Raw genomic sequence first — 20,650 nt, forward strand, 5'->3', positions numbered from 1 at the left:
TTTTTTCATCCTTTATTTCCATTTATGCTCAGTGATTTTGAAATCACTAATGTTGTTGGAAGACATGGTTTTTAATGGTTGCATAATATTCTATCCCATTAATGTATTGCTACTTAAAACATTTTCCTATTTTGAGTACTTAAGCTGCTTCCAATACTTCTCATTGTAAAAAATTGAGTAGTCAACCTTTCATTCATTTAGTCAATAAATTGCATTAAGTTCATATTATGTGTCAGGCTCTATATAGCTACTGAGGATACAAGTGGGGATTAAAAAAAACTAAATGTGGTCTCTGCCTTCCTGGAGATTACATTCTGGTAAAGAAGTCAGAAACTAGCCAAATAATCAAACGAATGAATCAAATAGGACTTAATTAAATAACTAATCAAATAATTTGAAAATACAGTCATGCTGCAAATTGCCAAAACAATCTTGGTAAAGAACAAAGTTAGATGACTCACTTTATGATTTCAAGACAATATAATACTGGCTTAGGTATAGAAAAACAAATCAGTGGAAAAGAGAGACCAGAAATCACCCCATCTATTTATGGTCAATTAATTTTTGACAAGAGCACAAGACCATTCAATGGTAACTGTCTTTTCAACTGATGTTGTGGGCAACTGGATATCCACATGCAGAAGAATCATATTCTCACATCATATATGAAAATTAATTCAAAATGGATCAACGATCTAAATATAGAGCAGCTATCAAACTCACATAAGACACATAAGGGTAAATCTTCGTGAGCTTGGAGTAGGCAGTGGATTTTTAGATGTGATACCAAAAGCACAAGCCACAAAAGAAAAATACTTTAATTGAATTTCACCAAATGAAAAACTTCTGTGCTTCAAAGGATATTATTAAGAAAGTGAAAAAACCATAGAATGGAGAAAATATTTGCAAATCATATGTCTGATAAGGGATTGGCATCTGGAATATATAAAGAGCTATTGTAACTATATAAATAAAAAGAAAAATAGCCTAAATAAAAAATAAGCAAAGTATTTGAATAGACATTTCTCCAAAAAAGACATGCAAATGTCTAGTAATCACTTGAAAAGGTGCTTGACATCATCAATCATTAGGGAAATGCAAATCAAATCCACAATAACACTTCATATCCACTAGGATGGATAAAAGAAAAAGAAACAATGTTGTTGGTAAGGACGTGAAGGAACTGGAACTCATACGCTGCTGATGGGAATGTAAAATGCTGTGGCTGCTTTGGAGAACTGTTTAGCCATTCTTCAAAATATTAAGCATAGAATTACTACAGGGGCCAGAAATTCCACTCTTAGTTGTCCACCCACAAGAACTGAAAACATGCGCACATAGAAACTCACATGGGTGCTCAAAGCAGCATTAATCAGAACAGCCCCCAAATGGAAACAACTCAAATGTCCATCAATTTCAAATGGGTACCTGGAATATGGTCTAACCCTAGGATGGAATAGTACTCAGATATAAAAAGAAGTGAAATACTGATACCGGCTACAACACAGATGAGCCTTGGAAACATTACGTGAGTGAAAGAAATCAGATACAAGAGGACACGTAGTGTGTGATGTTATTCCAGAAGTGGCAACTCTACAGACAGAAAGATTAGTGGCTGCCAGGAGCTGGGGCTGGGGAAATGACGGGGAGTGACTGGTAATGGGTCCCTGTCCAGTTTAATTTTTGGGGTGATGGAAATGTTTCTGAGTTAAATAGTGGTGATGGTTGCAAAATACTGAAAAATACCAAAAATGACTGAATTGCGCACTTTATTAAAAGGAGGAATTCTTATGGTGAGTGAATTATATCTTAAAAAATAATTACAAGACATGTAGTATATTAAATAAAATGAGCCAGAGGTAAGTGGGGACTTGACTTCTTCAAGGACCCAAGGTCTGGATGTAAGCAGGAGCTGTCTAGAGGGAGAGAATGAGAAATGTTCTGGATAACAGGAGTGAGTGAGAGAGGTCCCTGGGAGGGGTGTGGAGCGGCAGTGCCTTCCCTATTGCACCTCTCATTATCTCCTTAAATTAGGTGAAATCTTTAACTGCACGTTAAAATTTAAATAAAATCTCATTTCCAAAGCAATAAAGTTCATTGTAAAAAATTATGATGTTAGATAAATAGCAAAATGAAAATAAATCACTTATAAGCACATCCTACAGAATTGGCAAAGAGGGAAGGGAAAGATCCTCTGACACTGTGGTCAGAGGTGTCAGTTGGTGTCAAGTTTTATGGAAAGCCAGTTGGAAACACTTATCACGGGAACATGTGTGGCTATACAGTGTCCAGAACACGTGTACAGCATAATGCCACTGTTTAAAATCCATGCTGCCTCATATATTTCTCATAGCAATCCCATTAAACAGGTAAGGAAACATCCCTCCAAAAAGGTCCAGTGATTTGCTGAAGTACACAAGGGGGTCAGCCATGAGATGGTCTGCAACTTGGAGCTGTACGAGTCCAGAGTCTGCTCTTGTCTGATTATCAAGCCAAATGCAGAAATATGTGCCTGTTTTCCAGGGCTTCGTCCTTTGCCAGCAGAGCAGAACTGACATGTGCTTTTCATAGAACTGTAGTCTCATGTTTTTAAAAGAACAAGAGACAGAGGAGTGAAATTTGAAGCCAGTGGTTTTTCTTGTTCACTTTTAAATCTGAAGGCTTGGCATATGGAAGCATTAAATGTTGACTTGTGTAATTATGACATGTTTGGCTTAAAAGTGCACATGCCATTTAAGATTTAGATTTAATGATTAGGTAGTTAACTCATAGACTGTATGTTCATCTTTAAATTATAAAGAATCATTGGGAAACTCTACACATGTGATTGAGTTGAGCAAATGTCAATTTATTGATCTTTTAGGAAGTGTGCCTGTAGGCCCAACTGGACGCTGCCTGTATTGGCATGTAGGTATAGACAGAGAGAAGATTTTGAAATCTATAACAATAGCATTATAGCCTACATTTTTCTTTCCTGATTTGTTTTTAACACTTTTTATTTTGAAATAATCACAGACATATTATTTGCAAATGTAGTGTCCTTTTTTCTCTCTCTTCCTTTGCTAGGATCAGCACCCCCTTTTGTTCACAGTGCTCTTAACTGCGTGCACACACTCTGAGATGCTCACTTGGAATTATACAGCTGAGGGGAAAGGCCTTTTAACAGTCAGATATCTAAATTACAGAATAATTTCGGGGAAACACAGAATTTTAAGTACCTTAAGTATCACAAACCAGTACAAATTGGGCTAATAAGTGAAATAAAAAGTTAATGAAAAATTATGATTCATGAGATTCCTGCATTATCAAATGAAGTGTTGTAAGCTTTCTAATTCTGATTGCTGGAGGGATGTTGACAGCATCTTTAACTGTGTTAGCCCTTGGTGAATACATTCAACAAACACTGGTTAGGTACCATTACATGTGAGGTTTCAGGAATGTGAAGAGGAACAGGCATAGTCCTGCAGTGTCCTCAGGTGACAAAATGTGTAAACAGGTGCTGGAGCCTCTGCTGGGCTTGGGGACGATGGCACAGGGCACTAAGTCTACATTTCAGAGGTGAGCTGGGGTGGCAGGCACTTGACAGGGAGGGAGGGGATGACAATGACAGACAGCCTTCAAGGTCTACATTTTCTGTTTTGAATTCAGGCAGCATGACTATCTTCCTCTCTCTGTGCCAAGCACTGTGACGCGGTAAGGTATGTTGAGGCATCATGGGAAAGGCCACGAGGTCCGGGGCAAGAGGACACAGAAAGCCCTCCTGCTTTCTCAGACAAGACTATTACTGCCCTAGGGGTGGGAGGCACTGCCTTGGGACTGACTGATCCTCCATGTGGATCTAAGAGGGTTGGAGGGATCTGAGAAGGGGCAGAGGGGAGGGAGGGAAGGCAGCAGTGACTGCAGGCAGGGGAGACTGTGTGTGTGGCTACAGGACATGGGGTAGGATGGGATGGAGAAGTCGTGGGAGAGAAGTCTGGGTTGGCAAGAGTGTGGGTGGGGAGCTGGCTCATGAACCCAAAAGTTAAGGAACCATTTGTTCATATTTCTTACCTGCTTTCCTGACTGGAAGGGGTCCTCAGCCAGTGCAGGACTTCAGCTGCCCTGCTTGCTGGTGTCCTGTCCAGGGCCTAGACTCGCGTCTGGCACAGAGCAGGGCTCAGTGAACATTTAGAGGGGATGATGGGCCGAAGGGCCTCCTGCGCCCGTTTGGGAGGTCGGTGCACGAGCGGCCGAGACTGCCCCCCTCTTGTTGCTGTGCCGTCACCGTACTGCGTAACACATCACTATTTATTTATTCATTACACTGCTGACGGATATTTGGTTTTCTTTCCAATTTGGAGCTATTATGAACAGTGCTACCACGTATATGTTTTTACATTTATTTTGGTGGGCAAACAGGTTCATATCCCCCAGGGCGGAATTTTCTCAATCATAACATAGACATGTTTCTTTCTTAATTTCTTTGTTTAGTTAAGTCCCCTCTTATTTTGGGATGATGCCTGCCGGTAGGGAAAGCATATGCCCTTGCTAGCCCTGTATGTCCTTCATGAATGGAGCGAGAGCACATCCCTGCCTGGAGAGCTGGGTCCTTTTCAGAGGTCAGCTTGGGGTTACCCCATCTTGGGCAGTCATTTCATTGAGAGAAAGGGAGCTCATTATGTAAATTTTAAAAAATTAATGAGAAACATTAGGAAACACAGAATATTCAGGATAAGCTAATATTATGTAGTTAAAAATCCAGTAAGTATATATGTCAAAACATTTTTTTTAATGTTAAAAAACCAAATCTTCCTTAATCCTGCCACACAAAGATAGCCCTGGGCCTGGGCAGCAGACAATTGAGGTCAAGAGTTAGTATCTGATCCGAGGTGATCTGGGTTCAAATAGTGGCTCCTGCCGTGACCGTGTGAGCCCAGCGGGCGACCCCTCTAAGGCACTGGTTCCCCCACTGTGACGGCTGGCCAGACCATGGGCATCAGGCCCCACCCAGACCTGCCGGGTCAGAAAATCTCAGGGGGAGGGGGTGCCCACACTCTGGGTTTGATACTCCAGGTACTTCTAAAACACGCTCAGATTTGAGATCCTTTCTTTCATTTGCCCTTTAGAGATGTAATTATTTGTAACTGCATAGGCAATAAGTGAATGCATTCTCATTGTAAAAAAATAGCATCATAAGGTATACAAAAAGCAGAAAAGCAAAAGTTCCTCACACCACTATCAGGAACCAAATGGTCACTGCCGTTGCCCACCAGGTGCCTGTGCACAGACCTTTGTTATGTGCATGCACATGCATCTGTGCAGGTACATATACAGCCCTGGAAATAGGTAGGTAGTTTTGTGGGGTTTTCTTTTTTGGTTTTAATGTAAATGATGTCACAATATGCATATTTTCCTGAATTAGCTTTATGATTACAATTATGATTATTTTACCTGCCTTGGAGATTTTTTCCAAAAAGAGATCCATCTTTTTCCTTTTAATTACTGCTTGGATCAACCACATGGTAAAAATCTTTGCACATGTTCCTTCTTAAAATGTGTGGGAATCTCCCTGAACTAACTTCCCACAAGAGAAGTTTCGGGTCAAAAGAGAAGAGTGCACATGTAAATCTTTGGGTTGTTCTCTGAAATGCTTGTCTGATTACGGGTGCACCAAGAGTGAGTAAGAAAGCATTGTCTCATCTCACTTCCCCTACACTGATGCCATTAAGCCCTCCAGTTTTTGCCAGTTTTCGATTTCTCATTGTGTCTTGAAATTGCATAGCTCTGAGTACTAATGAAGTTAGTCCATCTTCACATGTTTGTGGTCCAGTCAGGTATTTTCTGGAAATTTCCTGTTCATACTCTGCTTCACTGTAGAATGGGACCAGTAATAGTAGCTGTCACTCTGGTTGTTGCCAGGATCACCACCCAAAGATGCTAGGTACACAGTGAGTGCTTGATAAATGCTCCTTCTTATGAGTCACATTTTGGTATAATTCCTTCTGTCTTTTATATGTAGCTTTTGGAAGACTTTGTTATAATCATACTGTATATAGAGTTGGGTTTTTCACTGACTCTGTTACATCCTTTTTCTCAGTAATTACAGTCTTCACAAATGGGTGATGATGATGACATAGCCCATCCGGTGGGTGGAGCGCCATCTTCTGAGGGGTGTTTAGTTTGTTTCTTTGTTTTGTGATTAATTATTGTTGATAAAGCATCTTTGTGCATGAAGCTTTTTTGGAGTAGAGATAATTAAGATCCACTTCTCATGTTATAATGATAGAAAGGAAGTTTCTGAAGCACAGGAACTGATTTGGACCTCTTTATATGTGTAGATAACTCATTTTCTGTAAGAGTAATTTGTACTCATTACACAAACAATCCAACAGTCCTGAAAGGTGTGAAATAAAAGTACAAGGCCACTTCTGTTCCTCAGCATACTTCCTGTGGCACACCAGGTGCATCTCCTGCCACATCCTTTATCTACACAATCACACACAGAAGTGTGGCTGTGTGTTTGATTAGGCAGAAAAAACATGAGGAAAAAATAATTTGGATTATTATTATGTTAAATATTGCCTTACCTTTCTTTTTTCAGCCTTTGCACACTTTTTATTATGATTTACCTACTGTTTCTGAGGTCCAAGGAATTTCAAGCTATACTTTGCCTTTATTGAAAAAAACCTTTGTGGGTGAGCCCTCATTGTGAAAACTCAGATTGGGCCGGGGTTCTGAAGAAGAAATGAGTGCTCTAGACACAGCCCCAGCAGACACTCTCAGCCCCCGAGGGTCCCCACGGCTCTCGGGGGCACTAGGGCGCAGTGCTACTTCCCACTTGCCCAGGAGTGGGGGTGTGTTGGTAGTCTGAGTACTGCTTGCAGTTTGTGAATGTTGCAAGCGTCCTCTGACCTCCCGGCGCTCCTGTGAGTCCTCAATGCCAACAAATTTCTGTTGTTCTTGGACCTCAGTCCCTCTGTCCCTTACTTCCTGAATCCTGTGGGGATCATGTGCTATTCTAGCTCCAGCAATATTCCCTGTCTCCCAACCCCTCTTCTCTCTGAGACTCCCTGTGGAAGAACTGACCCACTGCCAGCCAATTCGGCTGTCCCCACTGCCCTTGGGCAGTCACGTGCCCTGCTGGGCCTCCAGATCTTTGTAGACCTCTGAGACAGCAGCTTGCATCTCTCCAGGGTGAGGTGAAAGCCATCAGTCTGTGGCGGTGACATATCTGTGACAAATCCTTCCCCATTCTGTCAGCTTCCTGCCCTTTGCATTCATTTGTAGCTGGCTCAAACCCACAGTTGCAGAGAGCTGCCTGAAGTACTGATGGTTTTGCCTTGGTGCTGCAGCGGCTACCGCTGTTCATGTGAATGGAAGGAGCAATGTCTTCCTTCATTTCTTGCTTGGGTGAATTGCGGGTTCTCTTAGGGCCTTTTTAAGTCGCACTTCATCTGATGGCTCTGGTTCCTGGATGGCACACCCCCATCATTTCTTTGAATTCTAAACAAGCTAACTCATTTTTCTATAGGTGATTCTTGCTTCTGCTGGAAGAACTCTGTCTCTGTCTCTGCCCCTAGATGTTTTTGCTTTTAATGTTTTTTCATCCAGAAAGCTGATTTTATTATGTGCCCTTGAGGTGTTATTTTTAATAACAGTGATGTTTGCCCATATTCCTGTTTCTCAAAGAAAGCCTTTAGAAACTTGATTGGAGTTATTTTATTTTTAATGTCATGAACGTGAATTTTCACAAGTCCACCTATAATGTTATATGATCAGTTTCCAAAGATTTGGGATATTTTGATTCCCTAACTGGGGGCCGTGTATCCAGGTCTTTTTGAAAGAAACAAGAGCCAAAATCCATCATGTCTGGGTAATCTAGAATTTTAAGAAATAAAGCACATTGAACCTTATGCCATTCTTAGTCAAGTGTGAGCTGTAGCTAAGCCCTGACCTGTGTGTGTGTGAAGGTGCTCCTCACAACCTGGCTTAGAGCCTAATAATGTAATACCATTACTGATATCTCAAGCCACACGTGTGCCAGACTTTCTTTGCATGAGATACTTTAAGGGGGGTTTTATACTTAAAAATCCAGGAAGTAAATATTATCACCCCTATTCTCATTTAAGGAAAGCAAGGCTTAGGGAGATTTAATTTTAAAAAATACTATGAAGCTAAGGTTACAACTATTAATTGGAAACCCCAAGATTTGAACTTACACAGCCTGTGTTCAACACGATCAGAGACAGCTTGGAAAGTCTCTGTGCAGACAGATCTCAGACTCAAGTGGAGCTCCCCCTGGGAGCTCATGGGAGGTTTGGGACTGGCACTTCTAACAAGCTCCTGGATGCTGCCAATGCTGCAGGCTGGGGAAACCCCTTGAGATTCACTGTCCCAGACTTACTGCTCCCACGGATGATGCTCCACGGTCCCCCTGATTCCCAGCAGTTTGTCCCATCTCGGCTTTGGTATTTTCTTTTGCTGCCCAGTGATTGCGTTCATAGGTGTGACTTGTAAACTGGAAGGTCCTGAAGGCTCTCTGAACCTGTTCCATTTTTCTCTACTTTAGAGAAAGAAATGTGTGCACCTCTCCTAACAGATGCACGTATGTGTTTATTAATTGTGACATTAATGATGTAGGAAATTTTTACATGTGATTAGCAAATAAATGCTTATATAATTTTTAGTTGCAATGTAATGACTACTTAGGTACTTTAAAGTCATTTAAAAGACACTTTTTTGCTTAGCGCCAGAAGTCTAAAAGGCAAATTTCTTAGTATGCTCACAATAAAATATTCAAGATATAATAGATTTTCTTTAGGTGTAGCACAGAAAACATTCCTATTTTGGGGCCTTGCTTGGAAATAACAAACCTGGGCACACCGTAATTCCAAAGGAATTTTAAAAGATGCCTCTAATAGTCACTAAGGGTAGAAATCACCGGGTTAATTACTGGTAATTCTCCTAACCTCCGCTGGCTTGGGGGCCCCTCACCGTAACCCAGTTACAGTTAATTGTGCAGCCTCAGAAACTGCACTGGGCCTTGTCACTGCTGGATGACAGATGGTCCAGGCGGGCCAACAGAGCCCACGGGACCTTGGTTTGTGGGCCTGGCTGGGATCACACACCCATTCTCGACCCATCGCTGAGGCTGGGGCCTGGAACTCAATGATGCCCACTGTAGGAACAGCCCACCCAAGAAGTGTTCTGGATCACTGAGCACTTCATTCCCTCATGGCATCCTCAGAGCAAAATGGCTGTCCCGAGGGCTGAGAAGGGAGGCTCAAAACATCTTATAATGAGTCTGCAGAGTTCCTGGGCACTTTGAGATCAATTCATGGCATGGAGGCCCTATTTTATTAAGCATGGTCTTTTTGTTTTGTTTTGGTGGAAAATGTTTTAGATTTCTCATTTTGTAATTGTATTAGTGCTAAATGAATACGTTCTTATTTTAAGTGTAAGGCATGAGCACTCAGAGACAGAGCTTCCCTCCCACCACCCCTCTTCCCCTACCCCTCCTGCCTCCATTTGCGTCTCCTCTCTGCTCTCAGGTCTCCGAAGGTGGGCCCAGTGAACCGAGCCCCCTCCCTTGAATCCGGGCTGACCCTGTGACCTGCATTAGCCAGTAGAATGTGGAGTAAGTAGCAGTGTCGCTGGGACACTAAGCGTAAATCATTTCAAAAATGGCTTTATTTGGAATCCTACTTTGGATGAGCCCTAAGTGCTTAGCCATGCATTTATTAATAAACCTTTGAGGAGGGCTTTAAATTGTCACTCTATACAAGCAATGAGGTGTTGAATATTTTGCATACACGCTTCATGCCCCTAGGCATGAATAAAGCCCTACAGGACATTGTTGCAGGGAAGCACAGTTTCTGTATCCACAGATATTTCCAAATAATCTTCCAGAAAGGTCTCACCAACCCAGACTTGCCATGAGAACACACCGGGGGTCCATTTTCCTGTTACCTCACCCAGTCCGACCACTTGGCTGGCCAAAGACGTGCATCTCCTTTCGGCGCTGGTTTTCCCTCCTCTGATCCCCCCGCCCACACTTGCCCTCCGGCCAGCTGTCTTTCTTACCCCTGCTCTCGGGTTTGTTTCCTGGACCCATTTTCTTCTGTTGGTTGATGACTCATAGAAACTCTGTGAGGACCATGGACGTAAATTTATCCTGTTATATTTTATTGCATTTTTTTCTCAGTCTTTCACTTGCCTTTTCATGTCATTGACATCATTTGTCTTTTCTTATAAAAATTAATAGTTTTCATGAGCTCCCTTATGGGCTTTGTTTTTAGGTCTTGTTATAGAAGTAGTGTTTTCTCTCTTTTCCTCTGATGCTTCTATACGGTAGTATTCTCTGATCCTTTCTGGATTCATTTTTGTGCACGGGGTAAGGTGGGTACATTGGAGAGGGCATGCTGTTCTTGCAGCACCGTGTACCACAGCACGGCCTCTACACGGCCACGACCGTAGCCTGGGCAGGGCTGTGTGGCTGCGCTCTTCTCCAGGGGACAGCTGGCCATATACTCACATTCCCTCACTGGCTTAGTTTTTTCTTAGCGATTCCCACGGACCTGTGTGCCCTGTCCTTCTGGGCTCTTTCTAGTTCTTTGCATGATTTGTTGATTCCCATGTCAATATCACGTACTTTTTACCAATTCCTTTTTATTTCTCTCTTTTGCAGTAATTTTGTTCTTAAAGATCTTTCTTTATCATATAAACTTTGCAATTAGTTTTGTAAAGTTGTGGGGAAAAAAGCTCTCTTGGGTCTGCAGTTGGCATCACAGTAAAATTGCAGATTAACTGGGGGGAAGAATTGACAATTTTTATTATGAAATATTCCCAATGTCTTTCCATAGATGCAGTTTTTCTTTATTTATTCATCCTTCATTAACTTTTCTTTTCAATGTGGTCTTGCACATTTGTTTATTTCATGTTTTTTCTTCCTTGAAATTGTAAATGAGATGTTTTCCCCATTATTTCACTGCTTTCTTTGTAAGCATTTGCCTGATAAAGAATATGTTTTATTATCTTTGTCACTCTTTTTAACACAAATGTATTTGTAACCAGTGTGAAAGGCTTTGACATTTAATTGGTGAGTTAGATCCATTCATGATTTTTGTGATTACTCAGAGGTTTGGACCTGTTAATTGATGTTTTGTTTTTTATTTTTTCTTTGTCTTTTCTTTGTTCATTTTATTCTTTCCCCTTTCCTTTTGCTGCTGGGCTATTTTTGTATGTTTCTTCTTTCTGTTCCCTGGTAGTTTGAAAGTTGATCATTCTATTCTTATTTTTACAGTGATTTACAATTTGTTACACCTGTATGTAAACTTACATCATTTTTTACTGTTACCTAGGATGAGTCAGTCCTATACCTACATGCTTCCCTTCTCCTCAACCTCTTTTATTTCTGTCCCTTACCAGCCATGTGGAGATTTGGGATTTTAGTTCCCTATCATTGCAAAAAAAACATATTGTAAGATATGTACCGATAATTGTTAAGGCATAAAGTGTACCTGTACCTTGTGTTGATTCTTTTCTTATTGTTTTTCATAACCCACATTCTCCTTTTTTCTGTTTTCACTGTTTTCTGGAATAATTCTTTCAGAGCGTGCCTGTGGGTGGTTCGCTTTCTGAGTTCTCGCTTTGCCCTCTCCCTGGAGTGTCCGTCCGGACGTATCCGCGGTCCTGGCTCAGTGCTGCCCTCCTCCAGATCTTCCGTGGTGCTGTTTGTCTTCTTGCATTTGGTGCGGAAAGAGAGCTTCCTTTGTCGGTGGCCTGTTTCTCGTCCCCTCATGCTTTCACGATGTTTCTCTCTTATCCTTTAGTCCTAAAATTAAGCTGCCATGTGTCGACAAGCAGACCTTTTATTTTTCATATTTCTTCAGGGAGCTTTGAAAATAGAAACATTCCTGTCTCCCTCCAACACTAAATATTTTATTCTCTTGCTCTTGAATATTTCTTCCCATCTATTGTTTCTTTCCTTTTCTCTAGCAGGAATTTCCTTTTGCTTTTCTATGAAGCAGATGCAGGAACATCTGTATCTAAATCCCAGAACTTTACACTTTCTCTTGTATTTCAGTCTCTTTGGTGCCAGGAAGTTTCCTTTGGTTTTGGGGGGTTACCTTCGGTTTGGGGAGGTTTTCTGGGCTCCATTGTCCAGCTTTCATAATTCAGTGTTGTATCTTCAGAGCCCATTGATTGAGTTTCCTGTTTATGCCCTGAATCAATAGATTTTCTCTCTGCTAGCAAAAATCTGATAGACATGGGATGGAAAAATCAAACTTGCATTCCCAATAGCAACCAAACTCTGAAAAAGAAATGCTCTGGAAGACATTGAAGAAGAAAAGTAAAGGATATTAATATATATGAGACCACAAAGTTTCGTTTCAGGCAATAAGTAATATCTAAAATGGAGACAACTCTCATAATTATGGATAAAATAGCAAATGTAAGTTCTTCTCAAGGTAGTAAGAAATCTCAGAATCCAAACAGTTTTTGAGGGATGGGAGGACTTTACAAAATAATTTTAAAGTTCTTAAGATAAAGCAGATTCTATGCAGGAATTGACGAAGAGTAACAAAACTGAGTTCAGGTAAAGATCCATATAGAAATAGGAGTTTAATATGCCACAGAGTTGGCAGGTCCTTAAATCAGTGATACTAATGTAAGTAATAGTTCATTTGGAAGATAAGATTATAACTCATACCTTACTCTACACAGACAAATGAATTCCAAGTAGATTTAAAAGGTAAGCAAGAAAACATTAAATAAAACACTTAAATAAGTGAATGCATACACAAATAATAAATAAATATTGTTAAGTAAAATTTAGGTGAATATTATAAGAACCTGGGGACAGAAAAACCTTCTCCAGCAAGACAGGACATCCCAAAGCCATTCAGAAAATGATAGACATGTGATTACAGCAGTTACTACTACATTGTTACAGTAACAATTGTTTTAAGTAAAATAAACTGTCAAAAGAAAAATGGATGGGAAATTAACATCCTATTCATCTATACAATAAAGATAAAGAAACTAATAGAACACTGGGCCAGTTAACAGAAAAAGAAGTACAAATGGCCAATAAACAAATGAGAAAGCCTCACAACCTTATTAGATATCAGGGAATTGAAAATTAAAATGAAAACAAAATACTTTTGCGCATGATAGCAAAGAGTCAAAACATGGATGCTGTACAGTGTGATGAGGGACAAAGGGATGTGAACTTGCCTAGACATTGGTGTTGAGAGAACTAGGGCTACAGGCCCCTAGGAGGGTGATTCAGCTCCAGGGCACTGGCAGTGGTATCGCCGTAGCCCTGGGGATGTGGCGGTGCTGGTCACCGTGTGACTCCACGGCAGCAGTGGGGTCGCATCCACATGGCTCATGATGGCAGGTGGCGGTACTGACGTAGTAGCTGCAGGTCGTGGCAGTAATTACAGAATTCTGAGACGTGAGTATGCATAACTGCAAAGGTGTTGGTGATGGTCACATCACCGGGATGGTGCTGGTAGTATTCACAGAATTCTGTTACACTGAGGTCTCTACACAGCTCTGTGCTGGCAGGGGGCATTCAGATTGCTCTGTGACTTTTGTTATGGCACTGACATAATTGTGTTCTGCATATCTCTATGACTCTGTAGCACTGGGGATGTTGGTGTCAGGTGGTCCTCCGTCTGTGGTGGCAGAGTCCGCAGAGCTATGTGAGGTTTGCCATGGTAGTGACCTTGCCCTGCATGGCGAGCATAATATTCCACACTAATGGTGTGGCGGCAGTGGTATTCAAACAGCACTGCCATTTTGGTCATGGAATTTACATGACCCTGTGGTGCTGGTCCTGGCGGTCGTGCAGCCCTGGGCGTGTGGGTGTAGTAGTCCCATCACTGAGTCCTTGGCTGTCTATTCACACAGCACTATGATGTTGGTCACAGTGTCCCCTGAGCTCTGTGCCCTGGTCATGGCAGCCACATAGCCCTGTCATGGTGGTGTTTGCAAACACATAAAACAATGGTTGCATGCACAATTGCATTCATGTGACATTATGACGTTGCTGCCAGTCTTATCCCCAGGACTTTGTGAGTGTTTGCATACCAGCGTGAGGATGGTACAGGTGGTCACGTGTTCACATGACCTGCAATGCTGGTGGAGGCCATGCTCACACACTCGGTTTGTCATGGTATTGGCATCATTGTGCAACACTGTTGGTGCTATTCACCATATCTGTGACAGTGGTGATGGTATAATTCAGGCACTTCTATAATTTGGACATGGTATTTATTTATACAACTCTACAGTGACAGTGGTGCTGGCGTAAATGTGTCACGTGCAGTGGTGGTGGTGGTGTTCATGTGAATCTGAGACTTCGGTCAGCACAGCCACGTAACTTGGCCTCAGTGGTGGTCATGTATTCATAAAACTCTGCAGCAGTGGTGGTGGCAGCATTTGCATGGCTCCATGACGCAGACATGGTGTCAACATACCTTAGGGATGTTGGGGATGGTGTTCGGGCTCTGCCACAGTGGTTGAAGTATCGAAATAACTCCACGTGGCAGTTGGTGGTCTTCACATAACGCAGCGATGGTGGTAGTAGGATTCACACACCTCTCTGGTACTACTGTGGTTTTCACACACCCCAGCACTAGTGGTTGTGGTGTTCCCAGAGCTGGGATTTTGCTGGAGTCACATAACTAATGTTGGTGTCAGTATTGACAGCCCTCTTCAGTAGCTTTGTTCATACTCCCATATGTGTGGGATGGCATTGGTGGTGTATTCAAGGGACTCTGCAATGGTGGCTGTGATGGTATTCATGGTACTGGTGGTATCTGCACAATTCTGTGATGGTGGTACTTATATCTACATAACTGCAATGGTGGTGTTGGGATACATATAATACTGCAATGTCAGTCACCTTATACACCTAGCTCTGCTATGATCCTCATTGTCCCACCTACCCTGCCACGGTAGCCGTGGCACCCATCTAGTCCTGCCATGGTCACTATGGCACCCACCTAGCCCTGGGGACGGCCACTGTGGCACCCACCTAGCCCTGCCATGATCACTGTGGCACCTACCTACCCCTGGGACGGTCACCATGGCACCCACCTAGCCCTGCCACAGTTGTCTGGCACCCACTTAGCCCTGCCATGGTCTCCATGGTACACACGTAGCCCTCCCACAATTGCTGTGGCACCCACATAGCCCTGGGATGGTCGCCATGGCACTTATCTAGCCCTCCCACAGTTTCCATGGTACACACCTATCCCTGGGACAGTCAACGTGGCACCCATCTAGCCCTGCCACGGTCACCATGGCACCCACCTAGCCTTGCCACGGTCCCTGTGGCACCCACCTAGCACTGGGACAGTTGCTCTGGCACTCACCTAGCCCTGGGATGGTCACTATGGCACCTACCAACCCTGCCATGGTAGCCATGGCACCCACTTAGCCCTGCCACGGTCACCTGGCACTCACCTAGCCCTGGGACGGTCGCCATGGCACCCACCTACAACTGGGTGGTCGCCATGGCTCCCACCCACCCCTGCCATGGTCGTCTGGTACCTACCTAGCCCTGCCATGGTCGCTGTGGCACCCACATAGCCCTGGGACAGTCACTGTGGCACCCATCTAGCCCTGCCACGGTCGCTGTGGTACCCACCTAGCACTGGGACAGTCACTGTGGCACCCACCTAGCCCTGGGACGGTCACCATGGCACCCACCTAGCCCTGGGATGGTCGCCATGGCACCCACCTAGCCCTGCCACGGTTGCTGTGACACCCACCTAGCACTTGGATGGTTGCCGTGGCACCCACCTAGCCCTGCCATGGTCACCATGGCACCCACATAGCACTGGGAGAGTCACCATGGCACCCACCTAGCACAGAATGGTTACCGTGGCACCCACCTAACACTGGGATGGTTGCTGTGGCACCCACCTAATACTGGGATGGTCGCTGTGGCACCCACCTAGCCCTGGGATGGTCACTATGGCACCCACCAACCCTGCCATGGTCGCCATGGCACCCACTTAGCCCTGGGATTGTCGCTGTGACATCCACCTATCCCTGGGACAGTTGCCATGGCACCCACCTTTCCCTGGGATGGTCACTGTGGCACCCACCTAGATCTGCCACTGTCACCTTGGCACCCACTTAGCCCTGGGATGGTCACTGTGGCACCCACCTAGCCCTGCCCAGGTCACCATGGCACCCACCTAGCCCTGCCCCGGTTGCCATGGCACCTACAGTACTTTATGATGTTAGTAGGTTTGCTGTTCATCTAGCTCTGTGACTTTGGTCATGGTTGTCACATAACTATGAGTCTGGATGCGGTATGCAGAGAATTCTGTGATGGCTGTGGTTGTATTAATATAATTCTGCAGTGGTGGTGGTCAAGGTCCTCAAATATCACTGCAGTGTTGCTAGTGGTGTTCGTATAACCATGACAGTATTTGTGGTTTTCACACGACTCTGATGGTCAGGCGCTGTTCATCTAGCTCTGCAGCTGTGTTTGTAGTAACCACTGGCTCTCTGATGGTGGCCTAGGGCACAGCATCAGGATACTCTGCCGTGCTCATTGTTAACATCCATGCATCTGCGAGGGTGGTCATGGGGTATCTCATCAGTCTGCAGCTGGATGTAAAGTCTGCATAACTGCGATGCTGGTGGTGACGGTATCTGTGTATCTTCGTGAGGAGAGGTGTTGCTGCCACTTTGGTCATACAGATGCTGGTGGTGATGGTCACACTGTGGCCCATTGTGATGTTGCCAGATTGTGACAGTGATGGACATGGCAATCCTGTAACTGCAAAGCAGGTCATTGTCTTGATGTACCTTAGTGACAATGGTAATATTCACATAACTCTACTGTGGTGGCAATGACATCCACACAACTCTGTACCGGCAGGGTATTCACACAAGCCTGTACGACTGTTCACAGTTTTCATAGAACTTGTGACATCATCCCATCTACATAATTTGACAGTGGCAGTCATGGTATCCATGTGACTCTGTGATGGCGGATGTGGCATTTGTGGCACTCTGTGGTGCTAGCGCTGGTAGGAGTCACGCGTCACTGCAGTGTTAGTACTGGTATTCACGTGCGCCTGTGCCATTGTGCTCTGTGGTTGCAGGGCTCTGCAGTCCTGGTTGTCTAATCCACATGTTGCTCAGGTGCTGGTCACGGTATCCACATAACTGATATGGTGGTGATGGTTCTGCAGAGCTATGCAGTGGTCAGAGTAACATCCCATTTTATGAGTGTAAGAGACTTTAGGCTCAGAGAACTTTAAAGTTTCGCTTTAAGTTACATAACAAGATATGACACAGAGAGTCTCAATTCTGGCTTTCTGAATAATTCAAACAGTCTTTTCTGCACTATACCATGAGTTTTCTTCCTGCTAAGTCTAAATTTAAAGACACTGGTATAAAATATCTGTCCTTTAAACTCCCCAAGGGCTTTGCAACACAAATCTCTGCCTTCCCAGTTGTTTATTTATACTTTTAATTATGCCCATATATTCATACACACACATGCATTCTCAGGTGGGAAACTGAGAAAGAGCTTAACTTTTAGATGTAAACATGGAACTTCTGAAAGCATATATTGATGCAGAAGAGGACTTTCAGGTAAATGAAAATAAAACACCTTTGAGGGTAATCTTATAGTTTATTCGTAGAGCCCAAAATACATTTATCGAATAATGAAGTCTAATGTTGGCCAAAATTTTGGTATTGATTGTAGTATTTTCATTCTTCATTTAAAAATTATAACCATCTAGAATTCTTGTAAAGGAGCAAAAATATGATGTTGGGGTGTTGAGGTCTGGGTGGCAGTTACATGGCAGGTATGTGTTAAACAACCATTGAGTTATATATATTTAAGACTTCTGCCTCTTATGGTACAGTAATTATAGCACAACAAAAGTTTTTAAAAACGTACTTCTGAATAAAATGAAAATACTAATGGGTTTCAGAAGAGCTGAGTTTAGTGCCAATGTAATAATTCTGGATATTTTTTTATAGGTGAGTTGTTGCCTTTCTAGAAAGAGAACAAAGCACTACCATGAATACAAAGACAAAGTGTGCATGGCTTCCAAAACTGCCCTTGATGCCGTTAGGAACTCTGTCTTCATCTCAGTTCCAGGGCTCATGATTTGTGTTTTTCCCCTTGCAGTACTTGGGATGCATTGAAGTTCTACGCTCAATGAGGTCTCTTGATTTCAGTACAAGAACACAGATTACCAGGTAAGCCCTCTTGAAAATGGACTCCTGTGATTTTACTCTGGAAAAGAAGACTTTAGAGGTCAGCATCCTAGAATTCTCCAGCGGGAAAGTCTGTCCCTCGAATCCTAGTGACTAGTGACAGGGAGTCAGGACCCACTGTATCACAAGATTTCATCCATGTTTGTGACATGTGTCTCTTGACATAGCATCCTGAGGATGCTCTTTTTATAATTAAGCTGAAGACAAATGCAATGTTTGTTTATTCCTTTATCTATGAAACTCTAATGCCAGACTGATTTTTAATACATACTGAAGTGTGTTATTTCTTTTCTTAAAAAAAATCAAATCGTTAGGAGATAATTTCCAACTGTATGTACAAGGAATAAAATGCATAGAATTTGAAGTTGAAATGTGCATGGGAGTAGCAGCTTAGAAAGCAGATGAATTCTTTAAGGAGTCAATGATTTTGAACAGGTTTGTATATTCTCCACCATCAAAGAGATTCTAAACTTCTTGAGGGCCAGTCTGTATATAAGCATTGTTTTTATACAATTAATGGTCTAGTAAAGCTTATACCTTTAGAAAAATGCCGATTGCATGTCCTCTTGTAGGAGAGCTGGAAAGCTAGACAGGGCCAAGGAACAGCAATGTTCCTGTGGGTGGCAAGCTTCTGCATTTGTGGAATTGTTTAATCTAACCAGTGCCCACAGAAAATGCCTCATAGTTATTGCATTCAAATCACTCTATTGCATATATTTGTGTTACCAAAGCAAAGTGTAAAGATTGCACTTTAGAAAGCAACCACTGGTGGTAATTAGCTGCTAAATTAAATAATGTCCACACCTGAATTCCATATGTCACAGTTAAGCACCACACGGATAGCTTTTCTTCCTTATTGAGGAAATTTGTGTTCAAAAGAGTTGATGTTGCCTCTCTCTCAACAGTGACTCAAGGCACATGCTGGGAACACACCAACCTTAGTAATCCACACTAAGGAAAGAATCCCTCTCCAAATATTTGTAGCAAGGGGCTTATGACAATTGCCATGGCAAAGGAATGGTATTTTGAAGTGGGAGCATTGAGAAGAAAAGCTGGAATGTTTACACAGTCAATCACTCATTGCTCCTCCCGTGGGAAGGCAGCCTGGGGAGCAGAAACCGGTGACACACTCACCTTCTGGCATGTGCTCTTGGACTCAGGACACGTAGTGTTGAATCCTGGTTGTGCCAGAATAGCCTTGGCTTTATTAGGCTTTTTGACAACTATGTCTGCTTGATTACATAGTTTTTACTGTCTTTTGCCTTGTTTTTATCCTATTGACATGCTTTTTATTTTAGTTAATTGCTGGAAACTCCTCATAGGAAACAATTTGACAAATCAATGTCAGAAAGAAGCCTTTGCACCCAGGAGGAGAATATCCAGCGGTGTCCCGTAGATGAGGCACATGGTGAAGCTTTTAAGGCCTTGTGGTATCTAAGTGCTGACCATGCCTGTGGTGGAACTCTCCCACCATAGTTTACTTTGTATACTGAAGGCAGGGAAATCTGATGTTGTAAGTAGGTTATGCTACACTGGCTGAGGGAAACCTGTTCCGAAGGACCCCAGCCATGCCTTTCATAAAAATATTTTTGTAAATGAGCAAATACCCAACCCCCACTCAGCAGTTCCACTATTTCAGTTTTGAAATAGTGTCACTTTTTGGGGTCAGTTCAGTTTTATGTTGTTCCTGGGTCAGAGTTTGGGTTGGCTGTGGTAAGTTCAGTGTCAGCACCCATGCATGACTAATGTCTTCACAGTAGGTAACCTTTAAAGCCACCTGGGGAAGCTGTGGCTGATTACATGATTATTGCGTGAGTGGCTGTCAAACACCCGTGCTCATAACACTTTGGGCAAAGGAGCTTGGAGACTTGTTCACGCTAATCAGTGCCTATCCATGGAGGGGTGCCAACCACGTGGTTCCATCTATGGCTTTGGGACCAGCCTGTCTGGCCCAGTTGACCACCCGTGGGGACCACACCATGCACCTCCCTGAGAACTCTTCTCTCTGTCACTGTCATGTCTCACTGGGGGGCAGGGCTAAACTGTGTTACACTATTTCCCACAAGAGAGGGACATGCTGCACTGGATGGGGACCTGGGGAGGACGTGCTCTCTGCTTGCCAGGTCCACGCTGCACGCTGACAGGAGGCCCCAGCATGAAGTGGTCACTTGGCCAGCACAGCTTTACCATCTACCCCCTCGCCTTTCACTTCTTCACCTGCTCATTTTTATTTAATTTATCACGTTAAATTGTATCTATTACTGAGAGTCACCTTAAGCCTTTTCAGTAATGGAAGGCTACAAATACATGTGCAGTTAAGCCCAGATCACCCAGTGAGGTGGTCCTCCACCAATACATGCACATCTGATGAGTATTCTTGGTTCCAAAGGACCCCAGCTGA

General features: G+C 43.2%; 1 protein-coding gene across 2 annotated transcripts in view; it reads left to right on the forward strand.

Moving 5' to 3' along the window:
* The window catches only part of SHC3 (SHC adaptor protein 3), a 187,136-nt gene that overhangs the window by 17,158 nt on the left and 149,328 nt on the right, over positions 1 to 20,650 (forward strand). For both annotated transcript variants that reach the window (XM_036992455.2, XM_036992456.2), the window contains exon 2: positions 18,161 to 18,231. In XM_036992455.2, coding sequence (XP_036848350.2) covers positions 18,161 to 18,231 — 71 coding nt within the window. The remainder of the gene's footprint in view (positions 1 to 18,160; positions 18,232 to 20,650) is intronic.

Source organism: Manis javanica, chromosome 2, assembly GCF_040802235.1.
Source record: "Manis javanica isolate MJ-LG chromosome 2, MJ_LKY, whole genome shotgun sequence".
Lineage (NCBI taxonomy): Eukaryota > Metazoa > Chordata > Mammalia > Pholidota > Manidae > Manis > Manis javanica.